General features: G+C 36.7%; 1 protein-coding gene across 1 annotated transcript; it reads left to right on the top strand.

Annotated features, from left to right (window-relative positions):
• The first annotated feature begins 5,169 nt into the window (after positions 1-5,169).
• Positions 5,170-12,856, top strand: LOC136824064 (serine/threonine-protein kinase MARK2-like). The gene is made up of 11 exons (XM_067080221.1): positions 5,170-5,925; positions 6,313-6,420; positions 6,997-7,193; positions 8,274-8,329; positions 8,761-8,896; positions 9,049-9,283; positions 9,944-10,070; positions 10,553-10,870; positions 11,274-11,474; positions 12,120-12,362; positions 12,569-12,856. The coding sequence occupies exons 1-11, from the start codon at positions 5,707-5,709 to the stop codon at positions 12,820-12,822; spliced, it is 2,094 nt and encodes a 697-aa protein (XP_066936322.1). The 5' UTR covers positions 5,170-5,706; the 3' UTR covers positions 12,823-12,856.
• Positions 12,857-16,842: the final 3,986 nt, after the last annotated feature.

Raw genomic sequence — 16,842 nt, 5'->3', positions numbered from 1 at the left:
TTTAGAACCAATGACAGATTTTTTTGAATTTTTTCTTCACTCATCCTCTGCCAAATGGTCAAGAAGCACTCCCTTAAAATTTCATGGAGCTAGCACTTTCAATCCCGAGAAAACCTGCATAGCTCCGCAAACCCCCCGGAAACGCGTTTTGAGAAAATCAAAGAAAAGACAAAGTCTGCAAAAATGGGTATTATTTTAAGCTGGAACGCTCTTTCAAAAAATTTCTTCACTGAATACTCATCCAACCAGTCAGGTTCAAAAGTTAAAGTAAAACATTTCACAAAAATTATAAAAATCCAAAAATCAACAAAAACATGTTGCGCTAAAGTATTTACATACATAGCAAGGTTGCGGTATCTTGCGATAACTCAAATTTGGGTGAAAAAAGCCATATAAGTGTGTCAAAATGTTCATTGAAAGTCCAGCATGACTCTCTGTAGGCATGTAAAATTTTTGTGTGCCATTTTTATTCACATAGACTAGAGACAATGAGCAATGAGCTGCTTGACCGCCGAAAGAAGGCTGTTATGAGTGGCGGGTGTCAGAGAATGTGCGTCTCCAGAGTAGGTCCAGTTCATTATAATGCACATTTCTATCTGTAACATCATGTTGTGGTGCTGGAAATAGCTCAGTTACATTTAAATCCACTACAAAACATTATGTGAGCCACAAAAGCACACCGCCTGCTCAAGACAAAATGGCGGCAACTTAAATGTTTTTCGTAGAAATCCAGCAACATAACCAATGTCAGAACTTTATGGCTTCTTAGAGTCTATTCTCATTAAACAATCATTTCCATCAAAGAAATTAAGTTTTGATCTAAAACTTGCCAAGAAATCTGCAGAATCATGCTTACAGCTGCTTTTCAGCTTGTTTTGATGTGTTACACTACTGAAGCTACCATCTTTAATTTAAGGATGACGTAATGCACGGAAAATAATATTTTGACGCTCGAAAAGGGCGTAAAAAGAGCTTTCTTTTGGCGTATCACATTGCTATGTTTCGGCCGAGATTGAAGAAATAAGTCCTTAGCAACGGGATTTTTTCCGTTGCTAGGGCGATTTTTCAAGCACCCAGCAGGACAAAAATGCTCACTGCGACCTGAAAAATAAAGATATCTCTCTGAAATTTCCAGGAGATGTTCAGAAAGACCTAAGGATCTCAAAACACCCAAAAACCAAAATTCGACAATTTTTTCAATGATTTTCCATTTCTCAGTAGACTACCACCTTGTTTAAAGGTCCCTTTTTACGAAAAAAGAACTCTAGTTTTTACCGCCTTTTGAATGTATTTTTAATGTTGCTGTTGTTCTAACAAACTTGTCTTGTGATTCTTATGTTTTATTTTATATTTGTTCTCTTCTTTAACAGATTCTGTTTAAAAGATTTTCTTTTGTTTTGAAAAGAATTCGAATGTCTCAAATCAAATAAGGTCGTTAATTACATTCGAAAACATAAAACAAAAGAAAAAAAAGAAAAAAAAGAAAAAGTCTAATCTATCAATCAAACCAAAGTCTTTATAAAACGGCGCGAATCTGATTTAACACATTTGTGGAGCAAGAAGCAAAAGTCATCTTTTAAAAGAACAAAACATTGCTTGCGAAAACGAAAGTGACACACAAAAAACAAACCAACAAAAAACAAACCAACAAAAAACAAACCAACAAAAAACAAACTGACATACAGACTACGGCTATTAATATATAGATAACTGTCGTTTGTTTGAAACTCTTCGTTTATATTTGTTAGGACCATTGTAAAGAAAGTTTTTAAGTACATACCATTTGTAAGGTTTCATTTTTCCTTAAACTTTTAGAAGATTATCGCTTTTTCCAAGTTGCAGACAAAAAAAATATTAATTTTTTTCCCGATTCGCGAAAATAAATACCCGCGAAATTTTCTGTTTGCATCCATTCAATAAATCTCCGCGAAAATTTCTCGCCTTAAGGGTAGCAATAACAAAAAATTACCGATAGAGTCGTATTTAGTATTTACCTATCTTTATATTAATAGTATGTCTGTTTGTTTTTTGTGTGTCACTTTCGTTTTCGCAAGCAATATATTTTTTTGTTCTCGATAAGCTTGTTTTGATTGACAGATCGGATAGAGCCTGGTTTAGACTTTATTCGTCCTTTGTTTTGAAATTTAAGGCCCATCTACATTTAGTTAATTTAATTTCTGCCCAGACATGCCCGACGCTGTTTTTTTTTTAATGTTTTCGAATGTATTTAACGATCGTATTTATTAATGACATTCGAATTTCTTTTCAAAACAAAACAAAATCCTTATATAGAATATTTATCTTATTATATATACCGAGTATTTCGGTGGTAAAAGAGATTTCAATAAAAAAAAGATTTCAAATGTAAAATCAAAACATAAAAATCAAAACATAAGAATCAAAACATAAAAATCAAAAAGTTTGTCGACAACAACATCCTTCAAAGGGCGATAAAAAGCAAAAGGAGAATGTGAGAATTAGTCCACCTCTTTCTTCACATAAACCCATCCAAGTCGTCGTTACTGTTAAAAAGTGTGGACGTTATTTTACACATTTAATTTGTAATTTAGAATTGTCTTGTTATTTTTTTAATATGATAAAAACAAAGAGATGCACTATTCTTTGTGGCTGTCCCGCTTTTTCCTGAAGAATTGTCATTTCTACATTTCACTCCTCTACCATGACACACAATTTTTTCAAATTATCGAGAACTGAACGGCGTAATTGACGCAAACGAAGCGAGAAAAATATCTACACTGGAGTTTAAAAAATTGATCCTGTCAGATATGAATTATATCGGGATATCTGGTAAATTTTGGACCCTGACAAAAAGAAAATCAAAAAAACTTAGTAGACGCAACATTGAAAAATTTGATAATTTCCACCCTGAAAATTGTCAAAAATTACCAAAAGCCGACCCCATCAGATGAAATCTTGAAAATTAGTAAATTAAAGACCATGTCAGATATCTTTACTCTTAGGTTCCAAATAAACGGAGGGGTTCGAATAAACGGGGGGTAAAAGAGGGACCCTTACCAGCGGCACCTTCACTTTGTGAAATATTCTTAGAGATTAATACGGGGGGGTCAATAAGGTCCGGGGGGGTACCCGGGGGGGCCGTTAATAAGAGTAGAGCCTAAAAGGGACCCTTACCAGCGGCACGTCCCGTACCCAATTTTTCCTAAGTGCCCCCCCCCCCACCACACTACACAATCCAAATATGGTTAAGAGATGAGACACCCGGGGGAGGGCTAGAGTCATACTTTGAAGAGATTCCTTTTTTTATCCAATGGATTTTTAGTGCGTTCAGCTACAGCTTAACCGGCGTGCGACGCCGGGTACCGGCTAGTTTGTTTTTTATTTTTTTATTTTTTTTATATATAATTTTTTTTCCCCATCGGATTTGTCTTTTTACTTGAAAGTATGTGTATGCTTCATTTCGTCTTTTCTCCTTTTCCGTGCGGCTACATGAACACGGGACGCTGAACCGGGTTCTCGACCAACTTTTGTAACTTTTCCATGTCTCTCTTTTATATCCAACTACAATTTTTTTTTTCACTTTCTTTGAAATACAATTTTCTTTTCTACAATCATAGACAAAGGGTTTGCAGACTTCTGCAATATTTGCAGAATACTTCAATATCGATCAAAAACAAGTTCCCAAGAGGTTCTGGGTGCTTTTTAGACTAGAGTCTACTTTTGACTGTTTTACAGTCCGTCTAAGCAAAAGCATATTACCATATACTACCGGGCCACTTAATCGCGCCATCCGGTCTATATAAAAAGCTTTAAGTGGACCCCAGGCTAGGTGCTTTTCAAACCCATCCAAAGTCACCCACTGCAGTCTAACCACAAGGGCTAACTACAAGGGCTTGATTAACTGGCTTACACCAGTATCAAAACGCTTATTTTTTGCTTGTGGTTCCTTCAAAAGCAATCCAAAAGCAATGCAACGACTTCAAAAGTGTTTTTCTTGACTCCCCTCCTTTTTCAGACACATTGAAGAGTCATTTTGCTCTATTTCTCATCATTTTTCACTGAAATTTCATTTGTCTACAACCTTTTGTCCATGATTGTGGTAAAGATGACGGGTGACTCGCGAGTATAGTAGAGAGTGCTTCATGGCTACATCTGACTAATCAGCTGGAGCGGGGAAACAGATAGTTTTAAGGAAAAAGTCTTTCCTAGGAAAACAGATCTGTTTCCCCAATTTTCAAAAAAAGCTCTCTCCTGGAAAAGGGAAAAAATGGGCTCGTTGCCTGCTTCTGTCTATTATCTATCTGTGCTTTCTTCTTTTGTTTTGTATCTATGTTTTTGTATATATGTATCTATCACTCTTGTGAAGTAAATGTTCCATTTTATATCTGTCGAGTATAGTCGTCTAAATGGTTGATATGATGGTTTAGATTTTTGTAGAAAGATATTACTTGCGTCTTATGTTCAAAAATAGATTTTTCTTACTTTATTTAGATATAACGAACGATAGCATCGTCTAGTTACTACGTCATTAAAAACTTTTAGACCAAATATATTCTGAATATCACTCTAGAATCCAAGAAGTAGTACTCTAACGTAGTCTGTTCGCTAAGAAGGACAAGTAGTTGTGCTAACGATCCTATCATCTACACTCATCTACACAAGAACACTAAAAGGGAATAATGGGCTTTTCCAGAAAAAAATCGTGCACCCCCTGTTGAGGAGGTCCATATCCGTTCCAAGGGGGTAAGGTTTGAAATGCAGTGGAATTCCATAAGTCTAGACGAAAATCCGTCAAAAAGCGGAATTCCAAGGGGGTAATGATTGAAAATTTGTAAAAATTCGGAATTCCAGAGGGGTATGATCCTTAAATTGCCTGGGGTAAATCACTTGAAAAAAGGTGTACGATACTTTTTGACTTTTTGAATTTTCATTTGACTTTTTGACTTTTTTTTGACTTTTTTCAAACTTTCATTTTGACTTTTTCCGACAAAAACGCCCACCGCCTTCGGGCGCCCGATATTTTCCGCCCAAATCTGTCCAAAAACGCCAAACCGCCCATAAATTTTGCTCCGCCCATCCGCCCATTCAAGAAATATTTTGACTTCTTCAAGACTTTTTTTTGACTTTTATTTGACTTTTTGACTTTTTTCTAAGACTTTTTGACTTTTTCTTTGAATTTTTGACTTTTTTTTTGACTTTTTGTTATTTACCCCTCGGGAATTCCAAGGGGGTAGGTCACAAGAGGTTGTCCTCCTCAACAGGGGGTGCACGGTTTTTTTCTGGAAAAGCCCAATTTAGGAGGATGGATAAATATGAAAAGGAGGTTAGCCCGGAGTGGAGTAAACAGTTACGAAGTTTGCTCGAAATTCTACCCCCGCTATTTTTTCCCGTGTCTACCGCTATTTTTCACTTTTACTGTCCGTCTAACGTTAATTGTATCGACTACTGTGAAACATTCCTCATTTGTAACAGCCCGACTAACGGTTTTCGTGAATTTAGACCATGAACTAAAGTCGTGAACATAAACAAACCAGAATAATTTTTCGTAACTTCGAAATACCAGGCGCGTGCGCAGTGCAGATAATTGACGTCATGTAAAGCTAAAAAAATATTTGACGTCAGAAACTTAAGATCAATCTTCATATTGAATTTTCGAATCTTGGAAGACGGATGCTAGCAGATAAAATAGCAAATTTAGTTGGATTTTTTATATAAATTTATTTCAAAATGTCTACAAAAAGACCTTCAAGTATCCCGAATAGCATTGGGGACAAGCCTCTGAAGACAACTGAGGAATTCGACTGCGAACGACGCGGATTAAAATTAACAAAGACGTGTTTGGGTGCTGGTGCTTACGCAAAAGTAAAATTAGCCTATGTGACGAACGCAAAGCTTGAGAAAGATAAAAGACTAGCCGGGGAACTAAAATTGAAAGGAACCAATAAGGTAATGCATTGTTTTTCTTTTTACGTTTATTTTTCTTTCAGGAATTAGTTTATAGCACTAATAGCTAATAGTCATTAGACTTAATTTTCATTAGTCTTCTTTTATTTCCATTAGTTTTCTTTTGTTTTTATGTTTTTGAAAAACCTTTTAGTAGATGCTTCAATTGCGGTTTTTAGCGTCTGAAAAAAAAAACTGTTCAAACTGATATCGAAATGTCAATCTTACAGTCTTCAGGCTTTCACAAAGTGTATTATACTTCCGTAGCAAATAAAGTATGCTTACCAGCGCTGAAGTTTTAAGTTTCGCAGTTAATTTCATATTTTCATCACTTCGTTTTACAATTAAATTTGGGTTTTCGAGAATAACTTAATATATTTTCCTTACTAGGTTGCCATGAAAGTGATTTCACGTAAAAGTGCACCAAAAGAATATATCAATAAATTTATGCCACGAGAAATAGAAACACTTCATGCCACATACCACGATGATAATATTGTAAGTAACCCATATATAATACTCGTTTGTCTCATTCTTGTTGGCTAGGTAGCTCAAAAAGTTCAACCTTATTAGGGATAAATATTGGGAGCTTAAGGGTATTCACTTTGTAATTCAACTTTGGGTTGTGGGTTGGATAGATCCCAGTTCGCCGCAAGCGCAGCGAATGAGTAACCGGAACTATGTTATCTAAGGTAGTAAGTAACTGGGAGCTGTGTTGAGAGTTGGTGTGCCGCGCTCTACTACAAGTTCCCTCGTGATATAAAATATGCCCAAGACTACCTCACTCCCGGCTCCGGTGATTACCAACAGGCTATTAATGGATTGTTCAATAAAATCGAAGCCCTCGAATCTTAAAAAAATACCGCGCTTTTCGTATATTCTAAGTAACATTACCACCTAAGTTACTTTCTTCTAGATTGATGCTCGACTGCTTAAGCAAAGTACTTTGTTTTCTCACTGCGTAATTCGAATCGCGAACCCCTGGTTTCTTAACGCTGACTCATTTTTATCGCTCCATAAAAATGCTAGTATGTGTAGATAGAACCTTTTAATTACACTAAATTATATTTTCAGATCAAATTATACGAGACGTTTCGAACAGACACACGTGTTTACTTGGTCATGGAATACGCATCCAAAGGTGATTTACTGGAATACATCAATTCTCGATCTGGTAAAACACCAGGTATTGGTGAAGCTAAAGCTAAGAACTTTTTCAAGCAGTTAGTATCTGGAATACAACACTGCCATAGACGAAATGTCGTCCATCGGTAAGTCTTTTCATTTATTTTCAAGGCTTTTAACGTATTATCTCAGTGCCACTGGAATTTAGATTATTTAAAAGGTAATTGAATTTCTCTGTTCAATCCATAGATATTTACATTATCCCGGTAATTTTGGTCTGGATAATAATCCCTAAGTCAATTTGCAGGCTCAAGTTATCCGTTGAAATTTTCCCTCCTATTTCTATACTGGGAGAAAGAGTGCCGCCTTCTCCTACCTCTGCTACGGAGACAGTTTGCTTTTGATTTGACTAGATCCCGACTGACTGAGAACGACGGTAAATCAGCACTTTGCTGTAAACGATTTTATGGGTCAGTACTACATGTATTTCCTGATCTGCGTCCTAACAAATGTAGATACATTGTCATCAAAAGAGGGACCAACGGGTGACCTACTATATACTAGACAACACTATAACAATAGCGTTCAGTTTGAGGTCGTTGTTGTTATTTTCTGCCCGCGTAGTTAGATTATTCGCCCGATAGTGTCATTTGGGCCCGACGCGAAGCGGAGGGCGCAAATGGCACTAGAGGGCTAATAATCAAACTGCAAGGGCAGAATTAATGACAACAACGAACGAAAACTTAACGCTATTACTATTATTATTCATATCGGACATTCAAACAACCTTTTTTTCTAGCGTAAACCAAGTCTTTTTGCTTCAATGCTGTTCAATGCAATCTCTTCAACAAATTTTTAGAACCTTGCGAGCGGGCCGCAAATGACCAAAAAGTGTTTTTTCTGACGTTATTTTATTCTCTTCGCTTCAATGCAACGACTTCAATCCAATTCCGAGCGGGCTGCAAATGACGTTATTGCCCTATACCCGGGCGGTTAATGATATTTCAGCCCTCTGAAGCCTGGCGCTTTAGTTTCCTCAGCGCGGGTATGACAATTTGAATCACAAAACCTTTCAATACCGCCCGCCGATTGAACCTTTAATGGCTTACTTAATGACCACTATATGGATAATAATAAAGGATAATGAATTAACGATCATAGATAACTAGTAATTCTAATTTCATTGTATTTTTAGTTGAAAATGTTTCATTTAATATTATTTTTAGCGATTTGAAGTGCGAGAATTTATTGATAGATGACGATGAAGTTATCAAAGTGTCAGGTATGATTTTCATATAAGTTCTGGAGTTGAGAGCGCTGAACTGGCATCATTGTTTGGGTTTGATGTTATATATTATCATGCCCTGAAAACGAAAAAAAACTATTGATGTACAGTTGACTCACTATAATTCAATCCTCATGGGACCATAGATTTTCCTCGTATTAGAGAAACATTCGAGATATAGAGAGCATTTTATACTACTTTCTAGCTGAAGGGATCATTATTCTTGTTCAAATTATGGAAATATTCAAATAGTAGAGAGAATTGAGTGTACTTTTGAATTTTGAAAATGAGGTTTCTAAAATTTAGCGACCATCTTAGAGTCCTTCCCTTTGAACCCCAAAAGATTCTAATTGGAAAATGCCTCAATTCCAGCCGGTTAGAGTTGATGTTTATACCACACATACCAAACTTTCAAACTTTCTCTTTAGATTTTGGTTTCGCCACACGTTTCCCAACCAATAAACAGAAACTTTTGGAAACATTTTGCGGTTCATATGCTTATGCAGCTCCTGAAATTCTTCAGGCAGAAAAATATGATGGTAAAATTGCGGACATCTGGAGCTTGTAAGTATCCTTGTTGTAAATTAAAGTTTAAACCATCACATTTAAACAATAAAACTATAGTGGCAAACGCCCGGGCTTAAGGTGCTTCCGTATAAAACATTACGCCATGAATATCATGAATTCTCTATGAACTTCTTCTCTCTTCCATTTAGGGGTGTTATTTTGTTTGCCATGTTGAACGGTCGATTACCGTACAACGACCGCGATATTCGAACCTTGATCGAACAAACTAAAAGTAAACCCAGATTCTCCAGTAGAGTTAACGTCACTCCAGAATGTCAAGACCTGGTGTGCAAAATTTTGACGACAGATCCACAAAAACGAGCAACATTGCAAGATATTCTTCGACATCCTTGGATGACTTCTGATAATGAAACTGCTGAAGAGGTATATTTAAGAGTTGCAATTCATGATATGCACCATTGCATTGCCTGTTTTCCAAAATTGTATCACGGGCCCAATAGCTGATTGGTTGCAAGCGACGTATTGACTGATTTTAAGTCACTTACAACCAATCAGCTGTTAGGTCTATGGTGTGATGTGGAAGAAATTGTAATGGTGTAATGGTATTTCGCTTATTTTGTTTGACTTAGATTTTGTCAAGCAGACTGACAAAACCTCAAAGCAATGCCCACCGTTAACATTAAAACGATGTTAGATGAACGTTACTCAAAATGACGTTATAGCCACTAAGTACTCGATTCGAATCTGTTCAAAATCTAAAGCTAGGATTCTTCTAAATTTGTTCTTAGGGTTGGGTCAAAATTAAGCCTTGTGTTACATGTTTTTTAAATAAGGAACCTTAACTTGGCTCCAATCCTCGGAGTAGTTCTTTATTTTCCCATGAAATTTCAGCCTTTAAGAGCTCCATATTTACTAATAAGCTGCTAAGTTTGAATTTGCTAAAAATGCTTCTAACTTGTTTTCTCATTTTCAGTCTGAGCAGCTCCTTAACCATTTTCAGCCTCAAATTCCTTTTTAACGTTTGTAAAAAGAAAACGTATTATAAAACAGTTCTCATTAAAAAAATCTTTTTCCACCTTCCAGAAAGCATCACGCGGCATACCAGACGGCAAATCCGACGAAATAGTGACGGATGAAGTCGGAGATGACGAGGTGACAAAGTATAATTTGCAGAATAAGAAAGTCATCAATCAACCCTACACTCAAAGAGGTCAGTATACCTGATGGTTCATTTAAATGTTTCACAATTCTATTGAATTTGACTGAATTTCTTTCTTAAACATTTTGCGACCAGACTCTTCAGCTATTTTAGTAATTTTCTTATCGCCAATCTTTTTGATTGCAGAGTTGAAGTATTTTACAAGGCAGGCTAGTTTTTTAAACTGCCTGGAACCTAATTATAGAATTTTCATTGATTTCAAAGCCCCGTAGGGGCTAGATCCGAAACTCTTGGATGGGAAATGAAGTCACTTATTAGAAAAAAAACTAGTTAGGGTTCAACCAACCTCTTTCCTTGCGTATTATTCGGCTTTTTGATGCTTACTGCTATGTCGTCCTTCAGTAACGTAAAAAAAGCCTGGGATACATTGGGACGAGGAAGGGCCTCTAAAACCTTACATATAATCCTGGGCCTCTTTTTCAGTTTTGAAAAGTTTTTCAACGTTTCATATTTTCATTACCTTTTACACTTAGTTTTGCAACGTGAGCGCTGGATGTCAAAAGCTCCTGAACCACAAGCCATTCAAAAATTATTACATTCTCGAACAAACAAGCTGCCTGATAAAAGCCCTGCTTCACCGGATGATGTCCAACAAAACGTTGAAAGTGCAGGATCTAAAAACACCAAAGGAAGTACAAGAAAATCCGGAAAGGAGGCTGAAAAGGAGCTTTCCCGATATTGGGAAAGGCGTACCAAGAGATCCCATGAACGCCCTCGTAAAGAATTGATCACTGGTATTTTGCCGAACCAATATAAACCAGAACCGGTTGTAAAGAAAATTGCATTTGGAGGTAAAATAATTTTATTTAAATTTTGGTCACTCGGACTTTTGTCGGAATCCAAAAAGTATACATCATTGCGCAAAAATGGGTGTGTGCAAGTGTTCAAAATTCAAAAATTTCTATAAGGGTTACAAGAGTAAATCCACTCTCTAAAATTCTTCAAAATGACAAAAAATGGAAAATTTTCTTAAAAAACTTTAGATCGAAATAGGTTGAAAAATCTCTTTAAGATTCCCAGGTCAACTTGGTCTTCTCGCGCAAACACAATACTTTATCCGACACTGAAGCCCTCGTAAAATCCTGTCTTTAATCCGAATCTTACGCTAATTCGAATAACTTGGACACTCCGTTCAAGTTCGAATTAGCGAGGGTTTTACTGTATATATTAACTTAATCATTGTCAATTGTCCAGGTTCAAACAATAACTCCAACTCAAACAGCAGAGATGGTAACAGCACCAACAAATCACCAACAAACCAATCCTCATCCGGTACAAATTACCGCCTTGCGCACAGCAAGCGCCAACGAAGCAACTCCACTGCACCACCGCCGCCCTCAAACACAACAGTTGCTGCAATTCTGAACAATAAGAGTGGTGATTCATTTATGCCTCGTAAGTTTTAAAATTTACAGTTTTTTGATACGAACCTAAAAGATTTTGGTTAAGCTTTGGCTGTTGTTATTTTTCCAAGATTCCAAATTTAAAATGCTCATTAGTTTTATATCCTTTACTCAATGACTTGTAAGGGTTTTTAAAATAATATACCGGGTGCACCAAAAAAAAGTATACAAATTTGAATTATGAGCTATCATACATTAGGTTTCAAAATTCAAGTTAGAGCATCCTCTATACAATAAAAAAAGAATGAACAAAAGATTTTAATCCTGAAGCTCACAATATCTCGACAAACCTGCATACTTTTTTTGGTGCACCCGGTATTTTATTCATTTCTGAAATCCGAAAGTAAGATATTAAGATAACTAAGATTGTTCTTAGTTACTGCATTCTTAGTTACTGCAACCTCTGCAGTCAGAAGCGAATGATTGATCTTAATAATTTAATCAGTTCTTATAGTTCCTAGGTTCTAGAAGAAATTGCCGTTCTGATAACCTTTGAGTTCCTAATAAGCTGCATATATTTTGGTCGTATAAATAAGCTGAATATTCCCGGTCAATGTTTTTAAACATCTTTGAAACACCACCAATCAACAATTGAAATTTATCACTATTTTCAAATATATTCATTATTATTTTTCAGCACAAAAAGCAGGTCGCAAAGAGTGCATGTTACCCCCAGTTAATGCAAATAGCAGCACCATCAAAGCTAGACTCAATTCTTCATCCGGCGGTAAATATCCACACCCGCCTTTTACACCGGAAGCCCCGAACAGCGGAAAAGGTGGTCGTAAACAAACCCGACCGAACCCCAGACAAGCATCGGCTAATCCAGCTAAACAATTCAAAACAAAAGCAATCCAAAATTTCACCTTCAATCAACCAGGTATGTACCCCGGAATACAAATTTTTGTGAAGCAACCTTTTTGTGGTGTGACCATGTGACCCAGCCACGAAATTCTTCCAATTGCAAGCATTTAGAAAATATGATCAGTTCGTCAGTTAGTATTGTCTCTACCCCTCATTCCTTTTATGAGTGGTTTATTCTTTGAATGAAGTGAATTCATTTTTCAATCATTTTTTAAACTTTAGGTATGAATATTGAAGTTGTTAGCTTACGTCAAAACTGGCAAAAAATGCGCCAATCTACACACGGCACACCAAACACACCTACCAAAGATGATATCCTTGGAAAAACACGCCGTGGTCATCCTAACATTCCTATTAACCCAGCCAACGGCGTCAACAATGTCGAGTTAACATATTATACTCTCAGCGGCAAAGAAGTTAATATCCGTGAAGAGATTCAACGTCCAATCAGTGTCAATACTGGATATATCCGTTAGATAATTCAATACATAAAATAATTTGAAAATTAAGTAAATATATTTAAATTTTTTTTAAAATCATTTTGTAAATAATATAAATAAAAATAAAATAAAAATTTTAAACTTTTTCTATATAAATATAATAATTAATAAAAATATTTTTTAAACTTTTTTAGCTATTTTGTAATAATATTTCTCCTTTCTTTTTATCTTCTTAATATATCTTATAAAAACTTCACATCACCTTTGTCTCATTTCTTGTTTGATACTTGGATAACATTCTTTCACTTAATTTGTCTATGGTTTTGACCCAGGGGGGGGGGTCGCTCGATTTCGAAATGACGGTATGTGCCGCGCAAAATCTGCTTTTCAAAATCGTACCCTTACAGTGCAGTTCAATATGGCTGAAAAGGTACCCTTTCAGTGCATTTTCTTTTGATTTACCCAACCCTTATAGTGCACTACATTTCTCAGCTGTAAATCTGCGTGAAAGAAGAAGCTTGGGAAATTTTCTGTTGCAAAGAAAAACTGAGAAAATTATTCTTGTCAGCTGTAATTATCAGACAATAGAAACTTTTTCAAACAAACTAGAAGTAAAAACCTTTCTTTTTAACAATTATTTTGAATTTGTTTTAAAATTCGACCCTTGTAGTGCAATCTCACAGAAACACACCCTTACAGTGCATTTTGGGATGCTGAAAAACCCCACCCTTAAGCGCGGCACATGACGTAGGCCAGATCATATGAGTGCCCCCCCCCCCGGGGGTTTTGACAATAGGTTTTGTCTAATAGAGTTTGTCCAACAACCACAGAAAGGGTCTTGAGTATCATGAAAACCATGCCTAAACTTGTGCTCATTGAGATGACTGAATCCAACACGAAGCCTAGTGAAGAGGACAACAACTATGATCAGGAACATAAAAACATGACGCTGATTGGGCCCGGGGGGGGGGGGGGTAGGGGGGGAGGGGGTACTAGGGTTGCGAGGGGGTGCTGCCCGACTTTTGAACTTTGAACCCTTATCGGGACTAAAAAGGAGAAAACAAAGGAACATTTTCGAAATTTTACGACCCTTAGCGGGACAAATTTGACCAATTTTGACCAAATTTCGATCTTTCAGGGGGTAAAAAGTTGAAATTTTCCTATTTTTCCGACCCTTAGTAGGACTGAAATTTGATTTTCTGATTTTTCCGACCCTTAGCGGGACTTTGGAAATCCAAAGAAGGTACCCTTAAGGGCGGCACATACCGTACCCTCCATTTGCCTAAGTACCCCCCCCCCCCCCCGTGATTGGGTCTCAAGAATTCATAAGATTGCATTCTTAAAGGTTTTGAAGATAGATTTCTTACATCATCGTCTAGGATATTCCACTGAGATATGCAATAGGGGAAGACGCTTTCAATGAGGTCCCCGTCACCACACTTGACTGATTATCCTATTCCGTGACCTGTCATGGGTTGACCCTGGACGAAGGTTCGCGCACTTGTCAAGTGAACCATTTCACGTGGGAATTGAACCTCAATTGCCTGTGTAGTAATTAAGGTCAATGGGCATCATACCACAACACCGGAAATTGCAATTTAATTTTGATGTTTGGTTGTTAACGGCCTGCATCCCCTCCATCTTTTATGAGGCTGTTTGGCCGTCCTCGTGGTCCTTTCAGATGCACCTAGACTGAGAACCTTCCTCGTCATTTTACTCTCAGAGTGATTTTCAAAGTTATAAAAGGTAAATACAGTTTCTAACTCGAACCTCCATAACTCGGTTGATTCCTTAACTCGAACCAGTTCTCTCGTCCCTTTAGTTAACAATAAGTTATAAACCTTAGTCCATAACTCCAACAAGTTTGTGTTCTCCTTGTGTGTTCGAGTTATAAAGATTCCACTGTAGTTTCAAAATATAAATCCGTAAGTCAAAAGAAGTGAACCCATTACAAATAATTAAGATTGTACGCCAACCTGACAAAAACGAAGCAAAACACCTCCTTTTTATAGTCCTTGTCAACATTCCCGCAATATTCTGATTATGACCCAACCGAAGGTTGAACCTCAGACCTTAAAATGATTCACAATCTTGCCGTGATAACCTTCTCGTATAATATAATTTCATCTTTAACGACTTAGGCTTTTTCGATTCTCTTTCGTTAAGATTAACGACAAAAAGTGAACAAACTATTCCACCATCCATCTCTGATCGAGATTATCTCTATACATTCTTGAATCATCTATCCCTAAGATATGGCCTTTGAAGGTACTCCACTCCACAGGCCGTTAAATACACCCCTGTCTCTGTGCCCCAGTGGGTGTTGATTACCCAGTGGGGTGAGAATCAAAAAACCTGAAAGTCACTGGGGTGAAGAATATTCTTTCAAATATTGAGTGGGGGTGGCGAAAATTTCCTTGACTAAACCTGTGTGTTAGACTGTAGACCGCTTAATTTTATCGATAGAAGGTGCTGGCTAACTTTTGGTTTAGTGCTAGTAAAAATCTGCTTCTTACATGCTACTAAATAGGGCCTAAATATCACTAGAAATATCATCTTGATCAGGTAGATCTACTCTTACACTGTAACATGAAATGTAATGAGGTCTGGGGGAAGGGGGCTATAGAGGGGCAGTACGTTATATCAAATTTTATGAACTCTGGAACCTAGTAATGTTTAGTCAACATGATTTAAGTAGAGGTCTTTCTTTCAGTATCTACGCAAGTGAGAAAGCCTCTCGAAAATCTTTCAGGCTATAACCTAGCTTTAAAGAAAGAAAGGTACAAGTACAACTGTGGTTTTCAACCCCTCTCGTTTGCGGCATTTTCTACGTTTTAAAATGACCATGACAATGACCATAGAATTCGGGTTAAATACAGTTAATATATTGAAGTGGAACATTTGATGGCGAGCGAGCGAAGCGAGCAGATCATTTTGGCTTTTTCGGATATTTCACCTTTAAAGAAGGGGAAGGAGAAAATTCTAGTGGGGTGATTTTTTGAAAGAAAAGTTCTACTGGGGGACGTTAAAATAAGGGCATTTCGAGTGGGGTATGTGTAAACTTTTTATCATTTTCAATGGGGTGTTTTTTTACTACAACATTCCAGTGGGGTGAGTGATTTGTCCAGTGGGGCTGAAAAATGAGCCATTTCTGGAAAAGAATTTCACTGGGGTGGCCAGTAGGGTGGATGGTGGAGGCAGGGGTGTTTAAATCGTCCCATTGGAAAACATACATAGCTTAAAATTTCAACCCTATTGGGAAAATGCTCTATGATTTCATCCAAGTGGACAAGGGGGGGGGGCATCCAGGTTACTTATTTGTTTTGAGTACCACCACCCCCTTTTTAGTACCTGTTATTACCTTTCTTTAATACTTTTAAGGAAATAAGGGACTTCTATTTAGAAGCAGATTAGCAAGAAAAATATGGCTACATAAAAAAACCCTGGAAAAATACCTTGTAATACCTAGCAGTCAAACCTCACCAAAATGAAGGAGAGCTCAAAATCTGAAAAGTTTTTTGCAACAATTCGATTTTTCAGAATTACCAAAATATGAAAATCTAAAAATCACGACCCTATTTCAACAAGGTTCCAACTCTGCAAATTGTAGTTTTTAGTAAAACCCATTTGAAAATTCAGTGAGTTTAAAAAAGACCTTAGTTTGAAGCTTGGGTCTTCACTTTGCTTTTTGTCTGTTACAGAAATATAATTTTAGCATGAATAAATCTTTAAAGCTGTGAAAAAACATAATATTAAAGAGTATTAAAGAAATAAAATTTTCAATAGAACCTTGTTGCCTCGAAGACTCAGAAATGCTCAAGTCAACAAGGTTCCATCTTACTAAAACTACTTCATTTTTATAGATTTTAAAGAAGAAATAGCATGTAAAAATATTTAAAAATGACAAAAAAAGAGATAAACTAGCTTTTCCATTTGGAATTTTCACAAATTTCAGTTTCATATCAAAGAAATCTTCTATTTTCATGATAGAACCTTGTTGACCTTAAATTCTTTGGAAAAGACATTATCGCGGATCGCACCTTGAAGATTTCCGAT

The sequence above is a fragment of the Clytia hemisphaerica genome, unplaced genomic scaffold, assembly GCF_902728285.1.
Source record: "Clytia hemisphaerica strain Z4C2 unplaced genomic scaffold, Clytia hemisphaerica genome assembly, whole genome shotgun sequence".
In the NCBI taxonomy this organism is placed as follows: Eukaryota; Metazoa; Cnidaria; class Hydrozoa; order Leptothecata; family Clytiidae; genus Clytia; species Clytia hemisphaerica.
The sequence above is the reverse complement of the archived record's forward strand: the minus strand, read 5'-3'. Positions and strand labels throughout refer to the sequence as shown.